The sequence below is a fragment of the Lemur catta genome, chromosome 15, assembly GCF_020740605.2.
Source record: "Lemur catta isolate mLemCat1 chromosome 15, mLemCat1.pri, whole genome shotgun sequence".
NCBI lineage: Eukaryota > Metazoa > Chordata > Mammalia > Primates > Lemuridae > Lemur > Lemur catta.
The window spans coordinates 44,658,943-44,678,608 of NC_059142.1; the positions used below are offsets into that span (position 1 = coordinate 44,658,943).

Below are 19,666 nucleotides of genomic sequence, written 5' to 3' on the forward strand. Positions count from 1 at the left end.
TCTACGAAAAATATAATTGATTTCTCCTTTTCATTTTGAGGATTTCATTGCTCAGCACCAAGGTAGGGCTGGCAAATGCGAGGCCCCTACCATAGCTCTGCCCTCCAGACCCCTGACAGAGATGGCTACAGGACCAGATCACTCTTCCCCACTCAGCCCTGACCACCCCCAGAAACCCATCTCCTCACAGCCAACAGCCACTGCAACTGATCAAGCTGCTGTGGCAGAAGACAGAAAGGGGTCCTGAGCCCTCCGAGGCTCTGCAATGTGACAAAAGTCATCAACTAAGGAAGGCATGTGTTCTCCCTGAACTTTCTCATTTTATGACTCTTATATTGTTACCCTTCATAGAGCTGATCGTAAACTTTTTCAAAACAATGCATTACAAACTCGATGTTCTTTAAAAACTTTGATGCTGTGACAGTGCAAACAGCATTCCTTTTATTGCTCAACTTCAGCATGGGCACATACATAGTTAATTTTTAAAAACCATTTATACAGATGTTATTGATAAAGCTCATGTAACAACCAAGTGAAAATACAAAGAATATCAAAGCTAAAACACTCTGTAATAAATACAAATACAATGAAAATGATAAAACTTTGTTTTTAAAGTCAGTTTTAGAGAAGGAAGAATATTACATAAAGTGAACTAATTACATCTAGAAATAAAACAACTCAGCATTTGGTACAATCATCATCCTAACATAAGAATGTTAAATACCACAAATGGCACCCGTTGACTGTATGCTGCAACTTAAAAACATAAGAAGGAGCTGCTCTACCAAACCGTACAGATGGCTGGAACGACCTCTAACTCCCACCAATGCAATCAGTCCAATGCACCGGAAGTTCAAAGCAGATTTAGTGTTGTAAAATAAAGCGAATTACATTGTATTTAAAAGAAGAGAAACTTGTGCTCTGGACTGTAAATACAAGAAAGAAAAAAAGACTTGGTAAAAATAAACCCATCCAGGGCAACAAACTATGTGCAAAACAAAATGTACACTATACACAGCACTATTTAAAAATTCTTTACATCAAGAAAGAAGGCCCTCTGAAACAAAACTCACCTCTGTACTGCATAACTGAGCATTCATGATGGAAAGGCAAATAGTATGGAAAGGTGACATCACATATCTGAAATAACACAACTAGAGGAGGGATAAGAAAAACCCCAGCTAAGAAGGACATGTGGAAATAAATATTCACATTAAACATGAGGTGCAAGTCCTAGGTTCAATGACACATTGGGAGTTTTTGTTTGCTTAGCACCTATTTGGAAGTAATCAGGTAATGTAACTTTGAAATTAAAATCTAAATCATATTTTGATAAAGCATGTTGGTGATACCATAGACTATTAGGGAGGGTAATTTTTTTCTTTTAAAGCTCTATTAGGTTATTAGTATAAAGTTAAAAAGGCACTCAAAAAGCGATGGTATTTGCCTGCTTTCCATTGTATATTAGAACAAGTGATAGTAGCATTTCATTATTACTGCATCCCTGTCGGTTATGATTTCTATAAAGTGTTCATCATGTGCTTACTTTTTAAAGAGAAATTTTAAGAGTAGGCACAATCATAAACTGCACTAAGTGCTTTAATATAAAAGAGATGGATCTGCAACCAATAAGGGACTATCATGAGAGCTGAAAATCACTGATAACCAAGTAGCATAGAAACCATTTCTGTACATTTCAAGATATTCTTCAGTACTACTAAGAATGCAGTAGAAAAACACAAAGTATTTGGGGAGAAAAAGGTTGGCATAAGCATATTACCACTGCACGGTTATGACTATGACTAAGCTTACTTGAAGCAAATTTGGCCAAATGAAATACATTAAAATACTTAGAAACTACACAAATAGTTCTCAACTTTTTTTTTTTTAAAGCAGCAAAATCTCCACTTCTTTTATCCTACTCATTCCTCCCCGGCCCCCCATAAACCACAAAAGCTTACTTGGAATTACAATATATAAAAGAAAAACTGGAGCTGCTCTGGGTAAAGGGGGGTGGAGATGGGGAACTAGAGGCCCCTACTCAATACCAACTAGACCTTCCTCCTCCCTGACACTCTTCTCTTAAACTATTATTCCTGAGGCACCCTGAGGAACCCTTTGGCTCCAAGCACAGACTGAAACCCCCTCCATCACATGAAACAGAACACAAAGGACCTATTCACTTGATAATTAAGCTGCAAAATTTAAAGTTATCAAAATTTGCTATTCTTGATTATTTATATCAATTGTTTTAAAAAAGAATAGTTCATATTTTTTATGGTCGAATTTAAAAATCCACCTGTGATTTTAGATTTTTCCAATCCCTCACCCCAGAGTTTTGGTTGCTTTCTGGATCACGCAACATGCCATACACCTTGAAAGCTAAATCTGGACATTTCAAAATCAGGTGCAGATCTTCAACACCAAGGGAACTGGGATTCCCTGACTTCCAAAATTAACTCTTCAAGTTTTAAAGTAATTGACACCATAGAATTAGAATCACTGTTTCTTTAATCATCACGTCCCTACCTAGCCCTCCTCCCCCATTCTGGTAGGTAAAGCAGGGTTTTCCAAGCATATTAAATCATCTTTAGAGCTAAATTTTTCCTTTTTCATAATTTTAGCCAAATAAAATTATGAGCAGCTAAACAAAGCTTTAGGATGGTTTACTTGATAGAAACTTACACTGTAATTAAAATATAAATTAGGTGCACTTGTCAGAGACTTTGGTTTATAGGAATAGTATATAAAGATAAGCTGACCCAGCAAGGAATGAAAATCCCACCCATCCACATGCTCTGAGAAGCTATAAAAATGCAGTATTTTGATTTAAGATGAAAGTAAATCCAAAATACCTAATCATACTGATTCAAGATAAAAAACATTAGTTTTTTTAAAAGTCTCTTAAAAACAGGGAGCCCCTGAACACATATTGTAGCAAATAAACTACTAAGTTTAGACTAAGTGGTTGTATCAGGAATTTGACAACTAAAATTATAAAGCTGTATTCCAGGAAATTCATGCTTGAAAAATATAAAAGACTCACTTAGGCTAGGTTGAAACATATAATGCAAAATATAATGCTCTGCTATAGAAAAACATAATTAAACATGTAAATGGCTTAATTTCTCAAAGATAATTATTCTTTCAGCCAATTGTTTACAAAGGTAGAATAATTCAAAGTAATTTTATTTTATTTTATTTTTTTACAAAGAGCAAGTACAGGAGCTGTTCAAAATCATGTATTCAATCAAAATGAAATGTGACTTGTACCGACTGCTGAAGTTGTCTTGATGTTTGAGAGACTTGAAATCGGTGAAGCGATTTGAGTAGATTACCTTTTATAAAAATAGTAGTAGTCTTTAAGTGTAGAATACTGCCTAACTCTGGAAATGTAGGAAAAGTCAGCATTCTTTAGGTTCAAGATATTAATTTTAAATAGCAGCTGAATGTGGCCTCATGGCAAAGCATAAAGACCTTTTTTCCTTGAAAAGGAATTTCAAAATTGTCCTTTCCCCTCACAGTGTCCTAAAATTAAAAAAAGGGGCGGGGGGGTGTTCCTGTATTTCAGCATTCTTTGAAACTCTGCTGAAGGAGGCTGTCAGTCAGGGGTATAAATAGAGTCCTGGGTAAATCCTTGAAGTCCATCATTCCACAGCAAATCCACATGTTTCTTCAATGGCTGTTAGCAGCTTTTCATACAGCTTTTCATAGCTTTCATAGGGCGGAATGTCTATTCGATTGAAGCTGTGAACAAGCAAATCCAATTTCAGCTCCTCCAAAATAAGTAAACTGGCCTAGCAAGTATATACCAACACAGCCACATCGCTTTGTGTCATATAGAAAATTAAAAGTTTGTATTTCTCTAAAGTAGAGATGACCACTTTGAGGCTTTCTGACCAATTTCTGAATAGTCTTAACTTTTAAATCACTTAAAAGGGTTGTTTATCATTACTTTTAAAGCTCCACTTACTAGTATGTATGATCAATGAAAAGTCAAATCTGTGTGGAACCAATATCTATGTACATGGAATGAAGAAAAAGGTACAAAAATAACTTACCAAGTATGGGCTTTAGGCAGGTTGTTAGTACAGGCGTCAATCTGGTGTATGGTGAAGAGTCGTGGGCCTGCAGCACCTGCAAAGGAAGGAAATGTGGGTCAGATCACTGCAGGTGCATGTATTAGGCTCCAAAAATCTTAGAATAAAACTGGCACATAAGCCACAGGGTCTAGGGACAGGGCAATGCTGGTAAATCCACACATGCTACCAAATGGCAGCAGAAAAATAATCTGGGTTTTGAAAGCTGGAATTGACCTTGGATAAGGCTGGATTCCTAAATATGCTTGCATTTCAATTTGAGAAAAAATTCAGGATTGAAATTCCTTTACCAACTTCCATCTTTTATAGAAAATCAATATCCCAAAAGCACTGAGAAGTAATTGGGCAAATCCAAGATAAAATACATATATGTACACATTCAGAAAGCTGACAGCCTAATGCCAATTTAGATTTCATGACTCAAACTGGGCTGAGAGCAAAAGACGGGCAGCCTATAGAATGAGTTTCAGTTACCACAGACACCACATATTAATACAAATATAAGTAGGGGAAATACAACTTCACTGTATGTCTCTGGGCAGTCTGAGAACGATGAGCTCTCTGAACAGGGAACATGAGCACAACTCAAACAGGCTTTCCCTGTAGACTTTCAATGAGTGCGCTGCGGGCAGCACTGTTGAATTATGTACCAGTCTTGCCTTGTACGTCCTCACTCATCACCACTGGCAGTAGCTTTGAAAATGAAGGGGCTTAAGAGGTAGAGGGAGTAATTGCCAACCGGTGAAGCACAACAATCATCAGCAATATTACCAACTCATCCAAAAATTAACCAGCTTGTTCCACAGAAAACAATTCTTCAAAATGGAATATGGTTGTAAATAAATGGTCCAATGCCATGCAATAATTAAAGTGCTCTGACCAACGGATGGCGTCCATGACTCATGCTGCCTCTTTCAAATAAAAGAAAGATTCAAAAAGTGTACAGGAGAGGCATCCCAGGTGGGTAAATGTTTTGCCAGGTTGAGATGAACATGGAAGTGGACTTCCCCTACAAGAATGTGCAGCAGAATTAAAAGCAAGGTGACCAGAAAATGAAAGGCAGAGCATCAGCACGTACATCTCTAGCATGCGGCACTCACTACAATCACAGAGAACCCCGCAGAAAAGGCTCTTGGGAGGGAAACAAGAGAAAGGAAGGAGAAGAAGGTATCACAACGTGAGAGTTACAGGTAAGAAATAGAGTGAAAAGAGAATCTGTTTATAAGCACACGGTTTATAAAATATTAATATATAAACTGAACATTGACATCCCCTCCCCCACCCACACCCGAGCTGAGCCTGTCTGTCCCTCAGGCTTTTTACCTTGTAAGGCTTTGAAGCCCTGCAGAGGCACTCTAGAGGATCCTGTCACAAACTGAAGTAATCGTGCTCGTCGCTCTTCATCAAAAAACTCCACAGCTTTCCAGAACCACTTGACCACATTGCTGTCTGGCGTACAGTGTTTTAACCGGGTGTTTACCTTCCAGTCATTAACATCTATCTTTCCAAGTCCACAAATAATAAGCTGTTAAAATATTGCAGAGTAATGAACCAGTGGAAATCAAAGCCATGCCAAAAATTACTAAAAAGGGAACTTTAAATTTGCATTGTTGGTTCTCATTTAGTGGTTCTTAAAGGTGCACAAAAGAATCATCTGGAAAGTTTTTCAAAATATACACATTAGGTTCTATGCTCAGAGATTTAATTGTGCGCATTTGGGGTGGCAGTCAGGATCTGTATTTTAAAAAGCTCCACAGGCATCTACACACCGCAGGTTCCCTCCCCCAGGATCTGAGAACCACTACTGTGATAGACTTGACAAGATGAAAAAATTGTGAAAGTTCTCTAATTTCATGACAGAATTCTATAATTTTTTAAGAAATGGACAAAAATTGAGACCCAAAGAGTAAATATAGTTTATATGTGCCTTCCTTAGACCCAAGTCATATTATCCTGGTTTCAACACTTACTAACTTTGTGATTTGAAACAATTCAGTTCACCTCCCCTGCTAGCAGTTCCCTCTGCTATAATATGGCAGTAACATCTCTTTCACTATATCCGGTGAAAGCAACCAACGGTGCATAGCAACTCAAGAAATGTGTTAAATAAGTAATTAATACAATTTGCTTAATAATCTTAAAATTATATTGAAGCACAAAATACATGAACACACTGATAGAGAGCTCTGCTTGACATTATGATGCAAGGTCAGTATAGATGAACTACATCAAAATCATTTTGATACTATTAATGCTCACATCTCCCTAGAGTCCAAGATTAATATAACATGTTTATAATGTGAATCATGATAATATACAGTATAAAACATAACTTGTAAATCCTACATTTTATAAAATTAATCCTGTTAATCCAGTATAACACTAAAACAAATGACATACATATGCTTTTCTAAAAAGTTTGATGATTTCATTAGCAGTAGAAACTACATAGCAAATCTTAACTCTACTGAATAAAATCTCCAGCAAAGCTGCTATACGATTCTGAAAAGATCACTGAATGGATGCCACACTGAACAGGGAAAAGGTTATCCAAAAAGAATTATGCATGTATTAAATAACACAAAAGACACCTTTTAAATTCTTTTCTTCAGAGAAGTGACAATTATAAGGCCAAATTCCTCATTCACTGTACAGATGAAAATTCATTATATCTCAACTTTATTGCCATTCCTATGTTTTCCTCCTCCTGACTACTTCATTCTGGACATTTCACTATGAATAATTCAATCACAAAAGGAATGGGGATAGTAATGAATCAAACCAATCTTTTTAGTTTTGCTAACAGGACAGTTAAGAGATTTAGCTAGAAAGGACACTAAAGTTAATGAATATCCTGGAGTCTGAAAATGGAAAATATTAGAAACAAAAGAAAAAAATAAAGGTAATGAATAAAATCATGTTTTAAACAATTTGTAGACTTTAAACATTTATGCTATCCCTAACCACTAAATCAATCTGGGACCTTTGGTAGAATAAAACCTCATTATTTTTTCAAAGTAGTTCAGTAGAAAATTCAGATGTATTTGTTAAAGGTCTTAATTATAAAATCAGACCTGAGGCGCTTTAAGGGCCATCTTTAAAACGAAACAAAAAATTTAACCAGTACAGCTACTGTTAGTCTCAAGACATTTAAATACAGTTTATCCTTAGTGTTTTAATTATTTCCTCCATGATCTTGTCTACCAAATGCTTTTTTCTTTCTTTTTTTTTGAAGACAGTCTCACTCCATCACCATGGGTAGAGTGCAGTGGCGTCACCACAGCTCGCTGCAGCCTCAAACTCCTGGGCTGAAGGGATCCTCCCACCTCAGCCTCCCAAAGTGCTAGGATTACAGGCATGAGCCATCATGCCTGGCCAAATGCTTTTCTTGCAAAGCTTAGTGTAAACCCAGTTGACAGGAGGCCTTTAAATAAATTTCAATATGGTAGAGATCAATTAATGAGGTTTTATTTAACCAAATCAATAACCACTAAATCAGAATAGAAAATAACATTGGAAGGACATATAAGACATGAAATCTGTTTAAAATAATAAAAGGACAACATAGAAAAACAAACTAAGACCGTTCACAATATGAGAGAGATTGCTCACTTGTAGAAATTCCAAAGCATGAAAGGCATTCAAAAGCATGAAAGATTTTTCCTGTGAATAAGAATTCTCATAACACTGAACCATGAAACTTCAAAAGCACCAGAAATATAATTTTCTTCTAAGTAACAAGATAATTCCCAATCATGTTATACTAGATGATGTCATGACACTAATATGCACTAACCTCTAGCTCCTTCTCATCAAATGTCTTTAGCAGATGCTGTGGAATTACTTCATTAAAACCTTTTTGCAGAGCCAGGAACTGAGCCTCAATACCACGTAAAAATCTCCAGTTCACATAGAGCCTGTAAACATTGGGCAGGAGTTTCAAATGATCATATATATATTCAGATCTGGTAATTATTATGAATCTCTACTTTCGCAACATTGCTCTTTACAAGCATCTAGCATTAAGGATTTAGTCTAGGCCAGGTGCAGTGGCTCACACCTGTAATCCTAGCACTCCGGGAGGCTGAACCAGGAGGATTCCTTCAGGTCAGGAGTTCGAGACCAGCCCAAGCAAGAGCCAGACCTCGTCTCTACAGAAAACAGAAAAATTAGCCAGGCATGGTGGTGTGCAGCTGTAGTCCCAGCTACTTGGGAGGCTGAGGCAGGAGGATCGCTTGAGCCCAGGAGTTTGAGATTGCAGTCAGCTTTGATGATGCCACTGCACTCTACCCAGGTGACAGAGTGAGACTCTGTCTCAAAAATAAATAAATATAAAAATAATTTAGTCTAAAGTCTAAAAAACAATCTCAGACTAATGGGAATAAAAGAATCCTGAGCTGTGAGGCAGTTCAATGTTGATAAAAAGTGGTAACCTTCTACTAGCAAAAGAAGCATTAACAAAGCAACTCTTCAAATCAGAGCAACTCCTACCAAACTAGAAGTCTTCTAGAGCTTAGATGGGTCTGAAGTTAAAATCTTGATGAAATTTCTTTCTAAACTTATAAGATACATGCCAATAACCAGAATAAAGAGCCCATTCACTCAAAAATGACTATTTCTGATTTTACTTGAAAATAAAACCTGATTGTGTTGGGTATTTTTGTTTACATTTGAGGGCAATCAATGGAGGAAGAGGAGGTAGAGAATGGTCATATCCAAAATGAGAAAGCACTTTTTGATAAAATACTCATTTGTTCTCTAGAGGCTGTAAAAATTCTGGAAGACGTAATTTTACCAACAAAAGTGCACTAAACTTCATCTACTGTATGAATTTAGGATTTGTAAGTGAACTGCTTTTATTTGTCTACCTGGGAAAACCTCTTCATCTCACACATCATGGAACTCACGCATCTGTCAAATCTGTTATCTACAGATTTCCTTTTCCAAACGTGGTGAAATAGTTCTCTACTTTAAGAAATAAGTTGCTTAACATTATATCCTTTGGAGAACACCTCATCTTTGTATGTTGGGTTAATGGGAAAGCAAAACTGTGAAAGTTTTTCGTTGTAATTTTTTATCTCATAATACCTATAGTGGACAAGGGATTATTACTGTGCTATAAGCATGACCAAACTCAGGAGAGTGGAATCTAGGGATTGAGTAGGACACACTAGATCCTGGAAGTGACACACTACTAACATTTAAGAAATTCCCACTTGTTCTTTTTTTCAAATTAAAAACATAATACATGCTTATTACATGTATAAAGAAAAATCAAACATTAACTGAGAACACAAAGTAAAACCTACAAGTTCATTCTTTTACCCTTTTTCTGCTATTTTCAGGCCCACCACCTCTGCTCCCTCATCCTAGACACTGTATTTGGTATGTGGCCATCCTGAACATCTTCCATATAATTAAACAACACAGATTTTGTTTCTACATAATTCTCCTAAGACTTGCTTTTTAAATTTGACCTCTTATGCAGTCTTTCCTTTAAATATTCACATAATAGTCTGTTCAATGTATTTAATCAATCTTTTCTAAAAACATTATAGTTTTTTTATTGTTTTTTTTTTTTTGAGACAGAGTCTCACTTTGTTGCCCAGGCTAGAGTGAGTGCCGTGGCGTCAGCCTAGCTCACAGCAACCTCACACTCCTGGGCTTAAGCGATCCTACTGCCTCAGCCTCCCGAGTAGCTGGGACTACAGGCATGTGCCACCATGCCCGGCTAATTTTTTTTTGCTATATATATTTTTAGTTGGCCAGATAATTTCTTTCTATTTTTAGTAGAGACGGGGTCTCACTCAGGCTGGTCTCGAACTCCTGACCTCGAGCGATCCACCCGCCTCGGCCTCCCAGAGTGCTAGGATTACAGGCGTGAGCCACCGCGCCCGGCCCATTATAGTTTTTTTAATAAGTAATATTTCACTATCCTTTATCCTATTTCTTTAATTGCATGTGTGTATCTGCAGAAGAGCCCTAAACATGAAGCTGCTAGTTAAAGGGCATGTACATGGTTATTTTGGTGGCTGGTATCAAACTGCTTTCCCAAAAAGCTATGCCAATGTCACTTCCATCAACAGTGTACAAGACCCATTTGTAAACTAGGAAAATTTTAGCCGACAGATTTTGAGAGTATCTCAAAAAATTGAATATAATATTAAAAAATACAGCATACATGTTTCTGCGTAAATACAGTGAAGTTCAAACTCCTAGATTTGATTACCACTGTTTTATGTTTAGAAGACTTTAGTTACCATCGGCCAAATGAACCCAATGCTTCAAAATTCTTTTCTGGAGACAAGGTCTTGTCCTGTTGCCCAGACTGGAACACAGTGGACAGATCATAGCTTACCATAATCTTGAACTCTTGGGCTCAAGCAATCCTCCTGACTAGCAGAAACCATGCCTGGCTAATTTTTCTCTATTGTTTGTAGAGACAGGGTTTTGCTATGTTGCCCAGGCTGGTCTTGAACTCTTGGGCTCAAGCAATCCTCCTGCCTTGGCCTCCCAAAGTGCTGGGATTACAAGTGTGAGCCACCCCATTCAGCCTCCCCAATCTTTATTTCTACTTTATAAAACCTGAAGAACATTGTTTAATATTTACCCCTAAACTCACAATGTGCTCATTTATAAACAGACTAAGTGTTTGTAATATACAGTACAGAAGCACTTCTGAATTGCCACTTGTGACAGCTACACTACACGTGGCCCCAATGCCCCATGTCGCCTGGTATTCACACCTTTGTACAGCCTCTCCTCCACACCAAACAAGCTGATTCAATTTAACCAAAATATACAGCACAAGTCATGTTGGCCAGTACCAAGCTTAGGCCTTAAAAAGATCTGGCAGCTTCCATTTTGTGATCTGGAAAGGCAGCCACTCCATAAGAAGTCTGGCTATATTGCTGGGAGGGAGTAGGGAGGCTGTGGGAAGAGGGAGAGGCCTTTGATACCACACGGGGAAAACCAAGGAACCCAGCCAACCAGTGAGAAGTAGGCCCCAGACAATGACCCCAGTCAGGAGCCACTCCAGCCAGCCCTCAGCCTTTTGAGCTAATCCTAGCTGAAGTATCACGTTTCCGTGAAGACACTAGCTTGGTGTGTTTCAGTCCTAGCTGACATCTCATGGAACAGGAGTGTGCCATCCCTGTTGTTCTTTGCCCAAACTACTGACCCCTGGAATTGTGAGAAATAATAAGATGGTTGTTTTTTATAGACCACTAAATTCTACGGAAGCCTGTTTTGTAGTAATAAGTAATTCTACCTAAATATTTAAATGTTTTTTCATACTGCCATTTTAGAACATTAAAAAAAAAATTCTCAACCTTGAGAACAGAGAATTGTTTACCTGACATATTCTTTTTTATTTTCTTCAGTAACAGGGATACTTTTGCCATTTGGTTTAAGTTCATGCTGAATAATTTCACCATATGCATTATGTTCAACACAAAAGGTATGGTCCAAAACACCTGTAATGTCATTCTCACTGGATAGGAAAAAGAGGGAAAGATATGTAACTGAGAAGCCTAAAACACAGATCCTCTAGGTGTATTAATTGGTGAGACACATAAAACTAAGACAGCTTCATATACAACAAACATAAAGTCAGATTATGCTTATGAGTTCTTGTCCTACCACACCACCTACTTCTTTCAAAAAAGTCAAAAAGCTTTAACCTTACTAAACAGAGGAAACATTTCACTTCCTGAGTAATGAGAAAGAGCCCTGGTCAAAGCTGGACTTGCTAGAACCACCAACGTAGGAAAATTTCAGTTATGTCTGGCATTTGGATAAGAGTCCTGCTGAATCTGGGTTACCCCAAGAGACCAAATGTCTAAGTATCCCCAGTGAGACAGAGCTACTTGTGTATTTTGTAAAAATAAATAATGCCTTGTATCTTCATAAACTAATGACCACTTACAAAACAGAACTAGTTCTTACCTTAATTTAAACAGAATTAGCTCCTAGTTTTAAAGCATGGTTCCAAAATCACCCCTTTATTAATAGTGATGGCAGCAGGAATTTGGTATTCTAATACAGGCAAGATTGGAACAGAACTTGCATCATGTTGAGGAAATTATTATATCCAGTACTTTTAAAAACAGAATATATAGTTTTTTTTCCTTTTTAAAGTAATGACACTAACTTGAAGGAAGTTGAAATGTATAGGGAAATGGTAGGAAGGAAAAAAGTCTTATGTGGTCCTATCACTCAGATAACCACTCAATAGTTTGTGTGCAAAATTTTTTAAATTCTACAAAAGCACATCAGTTTTTAAACTTTTTTTTAAGCTCAGAGTTTAAGTATAATGAACAGACAGAAGACTCAATACATACAGTATCCACACTAAACTGTTATGAAGGTCTGGATCAACTAACTCCATGTCATCCAAAGTAATTGATTTCCCAAGCAACTGTTTATAAAAAGGCAACGTGAAACCACCATCAATATAATGTCCATGAAACACAGCCATTCCCATTATTCGTCCAACAAAGTGGAAATATGATAAATGTTCCTGAAATTGAAAAGAGTTTACATAAATACTCAAATTAGAAACTATCCAGGGAATTTTTAATAAAACTTAAACATTGAAGCAACATTAATTTTTTTAATAAGTATCAAATTTGTGCTCTATAACTATTTAAATGAAATAGGTTATCATATCAAAGCTCAATAATTAGTATTTCTATAGGGCCTGCTCAAGATTCTCTAAATCACTATAAAACCACATATTACAGCAGCCCCCAACCTTTCTGGCACCAGGGACCGGTTTCATGGAAGACAATTATTCCACAGAACCAGGCAGGGGTGGCGGGGGGTGTTCAGAACACAGAGCTGAACAGGTGCTGATTTGAGCCAGTGATGGGCAGCGACTGTAAGGCTATAAATACAGGTGAAGCTTCACTCACTCACCTGCAGCTCACCTCCTGCCCTCCTGCTGTGCACCCCCCCCCAAGTTTCATGGTGGGCCCCCCACCCCAACCCTGCCACCAGGTGCCTAACAGGCCACGGTACCAGTCCGTAGCCCAGGGGTTGGGGACCACAGACATATTACACAGTCAATGCCTCTCTCAAAGGGTACTCACTTTGTAAAATTTATCGTTTAGAAATTAAATCCAAACTACAGTCCCACTGCAGCTTCATTAAACCACTTGCACATTCTGTTCTCTTCCTCCTCCTCTCACCTCCTGCTGAGCCCTTTGTCATGGAAAAATCTTTTAACCTAAACCTCCCTACTTCCTAGACCTAACCAGAAATTAAATATGAAAACAACATAGATTTAAGAGCACAGATTTGGTGTCAAACTTGGATTAGAGTCATTTTTCTGCTAGTTACTGGCTATGCAAACGGGCAAATTAACCCCTGGAAATATGATAGTAATAATAGTATCTAAAAAGGGTTTATGTGAGGAGTAAAATGAGGTGATGAAACCCATGGCACTGGGCCTGAAGTATGGTGAGCAGTCAACAAATGTAAGCTGTTGTTATGACAGTGGCATAGTGGGCGCCCCAAGAAGAACCTTCACCTAAAAATCTTCCCTTAATAAAGAATTCCTTGCAATGAATCTAATGTTTCCACCATATTTAAATTATCTGGTCTTTCATTATAGATTGTTTTGTTAGATATTTGTATTTCTAAATACTTTTACTTCTCTATTTACTAAGTAACCTTTATCATCTTTAAACCTCCCTTTTACCTTAAAATAGTTTAATACATATGTTCACTATTAAATATTTAGATAAAATACAAACAAAAAAGTAAAAATCATCCATTATCCAATACCCTGAGATAACCTGTGAGTATTATAGTGTAGAGCCTTTCAAAGTTGACATATATACATATTTGCCAAAGTTGTATCACATTACTTGGTAATCTTGTCACTTAACATATCACGAACAACATCTTTACATGTCATTAACTATTATCCCATATTATCATTTTAGTGGCTACGGAGCATGCCCTTGAATGGAAAGATAACAGAATATAAAAACAATAAGTTAACAATAACTAACCTTTGTTGAGTGCTTAATAATGTATAATAGGGTTAATAATGTACAGCACTGTGCTAAATAAATGCTTAATGTACAGGGTCTCATTTAATTTTCACAACTCTTCTCTGAGGTATAAACTATATCTATTATTATTAACAATGATAAAATTAAGTTCTAAGTCAATGAACTTGCCAAAGATCGCAAAGCTAGTAAGTAATGAGACCAGGAATATGAGTCCGTATCTTTCTAATTCCAGAATCTATGTTCTTAACTATTTATGTTATTCTGCTTTATGTCATAATTTAATCAATTCCCCTCCCCGCTTGTGGAAACAACTGTGTTGTTTCCAATTGGGGGCTACTATAAACAATAAACATCCCTGTGCCCAAATTGTTACACATATCCATAATCATTTACTTGTGAAATTTTCTAGAAGAGGAATTGCTGCGTCAAAGGCTATAACTAGGACAAGGACAAATAATTCATATATAATAAACTACACTGACATTTACAGAGGAAAAACATTGTAGGTCACAATTTAATTCGCATAACTACAAATCATACCGGATTAACTGCAGAATCAGGATTGATCTGCAACGTATAGATATCGTCTCTTGAATACTGGAAGAGGCCATAGTATGGATTCAACATTTCATGTGACAAGAGATATAACCATTCCCTAGAAAACAATACATGACAAAAGGTTTTTTGTTAATGAGTACATTTTTATTAAGATATGCCACTAATCATCTACAGCCATACCACCCTGAACGTGCCCAATCTCATCTGATCTCAGAAGCTAAGCAGGGTCAGGCCTGGTTAGTACTTGGATGGGAGATATGCCACTAATCATTTTAGCAAAGAATTTTTTTACATTGATAAAAGGAAATAAAGAACTAACTTTAGTTATATAAGATCACATTGGAAAAATTCACCACTGCCATATCTCATTATTGCAAATAGCAAAAAAAACTTTATTATATTGAAGTCACTTCTTGCTCAAATTTTGGACAACTTTACTACATTTTAGCATCAGAGTATGAAGGCACTATCCAGCAGTTCAACTACTCATGAGATGCTACAGCCCAGTGGTCTGTTACTTTTAATTACTAAATAAATTTGTAATTCAAGATAAATATAAATCAAAGGGAAGAATATGATCTTATTTCAAAATTTCCATGTGATCTACACTATCCCGGTCCACTCCTATCACGGGAGATTTAAACTAGTTTATATAGATATGTAATATAGCTTTAATTTACTTTTAGACAAGGGTGTGTTTTGTTGTTGGTATTGTTTGAGTAAGGAAATTTCATTATCCATTTCATTATCTTTTACTGTATAAACCCTAAAACATACTATGATAAAAATATAAGTGGTCAGAGATTCCAAGGCACTTGGTATAGGTATGGATATAAGGACAAGCCTGCATTCTTGGGTATGTTGCATATCATTTTTTTCTGTTTTTATTATTAAAGAGACAGGATCTCACTCTGCTGCACAGGGTGGAGTGCAGTGACACACTTATAGCTCACTGCAGCCTCAAACTCCTGGGCTCAAGCAATCTTCCAGCCTCTCTGTCCTGAGTAGCTAGGATTATAGGCACATGCCACCATGCCCAACTGCCATACCACTTCTTGACTTCAAGTGTACATCAATCTTTTTAAAACCTTATAACAAAGTACTACCGCTTCAAACATATTAAATCCTTCATACTTTTCAAAGTATGAAAGATAATTTGTCACCTTGGTAAAACTAAAAACCTCTAGTCTAGGACTTAAGATGTGTAGTTCTAGACTCAATTCTTGTCATTCCTCAGCTAGGGATGGTTATTTAAATGATATCTTTTGATATTACAAATTAAACAAACTGAATGACGTATTTTTAGCAAATGTGGGAGAATATTATTAACTAAAGGAAAATGTTTCAGAATTCTATAACGTGATGAAGTCTAAATCAAATTACTACCATAAATAATCTGAAAACCTAGAGATTTTAAAAAAAAAAAAAAGGGAAGTCTCCACATAAGCAGCCTTCCCAACATACATTTGTATGCTTGTACGATGTGTCTTTTATGTTTTTATGTGTGTATGTTTTTTTTAAAAGAAAATCTAAATTTTGTTTCACCAAGTATTTAAAACACACATAAGAGCAGAACTCAACTATTTTTGGGTTCTACTACAGAATAAAGTTCAGAAAAAGCAGATCACTACCATATCTCATTTATTCTGCCCAAACCCTGACAGTAATAAGGTCAAAAAACAAAAAAATAACTACTTATTTGATCCATACATATAATTATAGTACTTAGGTACTGTCAGCAGATAATTAAAAAGTTCTCCCAAAAATATACTTTTAGCAAATGCTAAAATATTCAAAATCTAGTTATGAGTAAATAATAAGAATTCCACAGAAACTATCAAAGTCCTAAGTGTGACATGTGAGATCATTTTTAAAAATCTAAACTAAAGAAACTACCCATTTGGAGGTTAAAAGGTGACAAAATGAAAGTAAGTCTACAGATGAAAACATGTAATGCTAAATAACCATTAATGGGACCTAATGGAAACAATTTAATTCAGGTTGGATTTAAATCAGGGGAAGTGGAATCATAATTGTCCTTAGAACATTTTAATATAAAGCTATGCTGTTTCTTCTACATTTACAAAAAGTGGATTTTCACAACTGGAAAAAAAATTCTCATAGCAATATATATATATACCAAGAACAGCACAAGTTTGAACAGCATAGGTCCACTTATAGGTGGATTTTCAACCAAACATGATCAAAAATATTAATAGGATATAAAGTCCACATACATGGAGGACTGATTTTTCATATATAGGTTCTGCAGGGCCAACTGTGCAGTATTCTGAGGGATGAAATTAATCAATTTGACTTGATCTATGAAAAATGAATATAGTGGAAATATTACACCTTCTGTATTGAAACATTCTAAGGACGATGACATAAACATGTGTTTACACAAGTGTATATACACACCTGTATGCACACACATCCATTTAACAAGTAAAAAAGCACAGCAATGGAAGCAAAGGAAACAGTATCCAGTCTAAATTACATACCATTAAAGTTTAAAAATTGTCTCTGAATTGTCAGGAACAATTGTAAAGCAGAGGGAATAACATATGCTGAAGGAAAGAGATGGAGAAATTATATGGCCTGCAAGTCCTACCAACGATCCATGTACGTTTGCAGCTAGTTTTCAGAGAAAGTCTCACTGGGCTGTATGATCTATAGGGGAGTTCTACAATACTCTTCTGGGATAGCAGTACTATCCTAACCTTGTTATGAATATATCTATTAAGATATCCTCTGTATCGCAAACATTAGGTAATGATATACCAGAAAATAAATGTGAATAGAAATTTACACAAAAAGTATCTTAAATTTGTAAGTATAAAGATTCATGTGACATTAACTGGCAAGCAAGTCCTTACCTGGCAACCCCTCCATAGTCAAGGCCTTCTTCTCCGCGAAATTTTATCATTAATCGCTTCCAGAGATCTTTTGGTCTCATTTTCATGACCTGTCGATATGATTCCTGAAAAAATATTTTAACATACTTTTTAAGTACTTTTAACCTATTATTCAAACTCTCCCTCCCATTCCACCCACGAAACGTTAAGTTTATTTAAACAAGATGAAATTTGTTCAACAATCAAATCAATACATAAATTCCAAATGTTTTAAAGTTCATGGAACTTTAAAAAATAGATTTACAAAATGGATATAGCTTAATCATATTAAAACCAATTCATTTGATAAATATTATATTAAAAGCCTACTAGGTACAAAACTACATACTTTAATTCTATGAACCTAAAGTTCTATAGCAATGGTTCCACCCATATTAAAACCAGAATTTGGTACAAGTAGCAAGTTTTAAAAAGCCAGTTGACCTAATTCTAGGTCATAGATACCAGTAGAAAACAAATGTAAGGAAAAAAAAACACAAATGCAAGAAAAATAAAGTTTTGAAAGAACATAAGTAATCATTAACGTGACAACCTTCATTACACAGACAACTTTAAATCATTTAAAAATACAAATGAATAACTACAGACAAGGTTAGACTATTCTAAGAGAAAAAAGTTCATCCTTTGGGAAAAGGATTATCTCTTGTCCAGGAATCCTCTAGTGAGAGGGAAACATCCTTTTCTTTGACCTCTGACACCTACTATGAAAGAACTTTGAAGCTGATATTAGGGCTATAATACAAAGATAAAAGTATATACCAGAAAGGAAGATTTTCAATACATGAAGGAAGTAATCCAATAGTAATTAGACAAAATAATTTAAGAGTCTCTTACCTTTCAGAAGAATTAGGAAGTAGGGGATAGATAATGAATTTTAAAAGACCACAAATATTAACAAATAAGAATTTGCAATGCAGAGGCCAAACTGAACCAACTGGAACATCTGACACTCTTCATTCCAATTAAATGCTTACCCTACATATTAAATCTCTCCAATATTATACCCTTCACTCTCTACAGTTAAAAAAGAAGTTAATGAGAACTCTCCCATTCTAAAGAGATATGAGTCCCAGAAACAGTATTCTTGGAAAAGACAGAGTAAAACAGTAAAATTAAATTTTTCTCTGATTTAAAATAAGATTTGTAAAGTTTACCTCAAAAATCTCTTCCCTGGAAACCTCAATGCGGCAGTGGCCAGCCTGAGGCTGTTGCTGGGAAAGCTCTTGCCGTAAAATTTTTAGTTTCTGAACCAGGTCTCGCTTATACCTTGGAACTGTCAGACACTCTGTGTCATCAGGGCATAATGACACCACTTGCTGTTGTTGTTGGTCTTTCAATTGGTTCTGCCGACTAGAAGTAAACAAAAATATTACTAAAGTACTGTAAATAAAAAATTGCAATTGTATGTTTAAAATAGCATAATACTGTAAAACAACCTCAGCTGTATCATTTCCAAGCCTAATAAGGACATACAATGCTTTGCTTAACATTTTGGCAACTATAAATCAGCTCCAAAGTTTACTTCTCATAGTCCATATGGACTGATAGAACCGGAAAATGAAGTTTTATCCATAAAGCTTTATACAGCTGCCAAGAACAAATTTTTCCAATATTGTTTCCATTTTCCTCTACACAGTTTACCATCACCCATTTTAAAATTCAGGTATATGTCAAACAGTGCTTGTTATCTAGAGTCTGTCTTTCTGGGAGCCAAACAGGAATGTGAACTGGCAGCTTGGTAGGGACCCCTTTTTTTCATGTACCAGGCCAAATTTTATACCTAAAACATATGACTATACATAGAAAATACTGTTTTATTGAAAACGTCAAGTCAATATTAATTACTCTTACAAACATAATAGAGACAGGTGTTTTTTATACACACAAAATCAAAACAGAATATGAATAAAAGTATTCCATAAACAATTGTATAATTCTATCTATTACAAATGAGGCAGAGTGTGGCAGCTCTCGCCTGTAATCCTAGCACTCTGGGAGGCTGAGGTGGGAGGATCACTTGAGCTCAGGAGTTCAAGACCTGCCTGTAGTCCCAGCTACTCAGGAGGCT

The 19,666-nt window shown here is 36.1% G+C and overlaps 1 protein-coding gene across 3 annotated transcripts in view; it reads right to left on the reverse strand.

The window, feature by feature from the left end:
• Positions 1-396: 396 nt before the first annotated feature.
• The window catches only part of SMURF2 (SMAD specific E3 ubiquitin protein ligase 2), a 100,674-nt gene continuing 81,404 nt past the window's right edge, over positions 397-19,666 (reverse strand). For all 3 annotated transcript variants that reach the window (XM_045525839.1, XM_045525838.1, XM_045525840.1), the window contains 9 exons: positions 18,753-18,948; positions 17,560-17,663; positions 14,663-14,777; positions 12,443-12,621; positions 11,455-11,592; positions 7,897-8,017; positions 5,424-5,625; positions 4,062-4,137; positions 397-3,747 (listed from right to left, as the gene is read on the reverse strand). In XM_045525839.1, the coding sequence (XP_045381795.1) occupies positions 3,648-3,747; positions 4,062-4,137; positions 5,424-5,625; positions 7,897-8,017; positions 11,455-11,592; positions 12,443-12,621; positions 14,663-14,777; positions 17,560-17,663; positions 18,753-18,948 (1,231 nt within the window). In that variant the 3' untranslated portion in view covers positions 397-3,647. The remainder of the gene's footprint in view (positions 3,748-4,061; positions 4,138-5,423; positions 5,626-7,896; positions 8,018-11,454; positions 11,593-12,442; positions 12,622-14,662; positions 14,778-17,559; positions 17,664-18,752; positions 18,949-19,666) is intronic.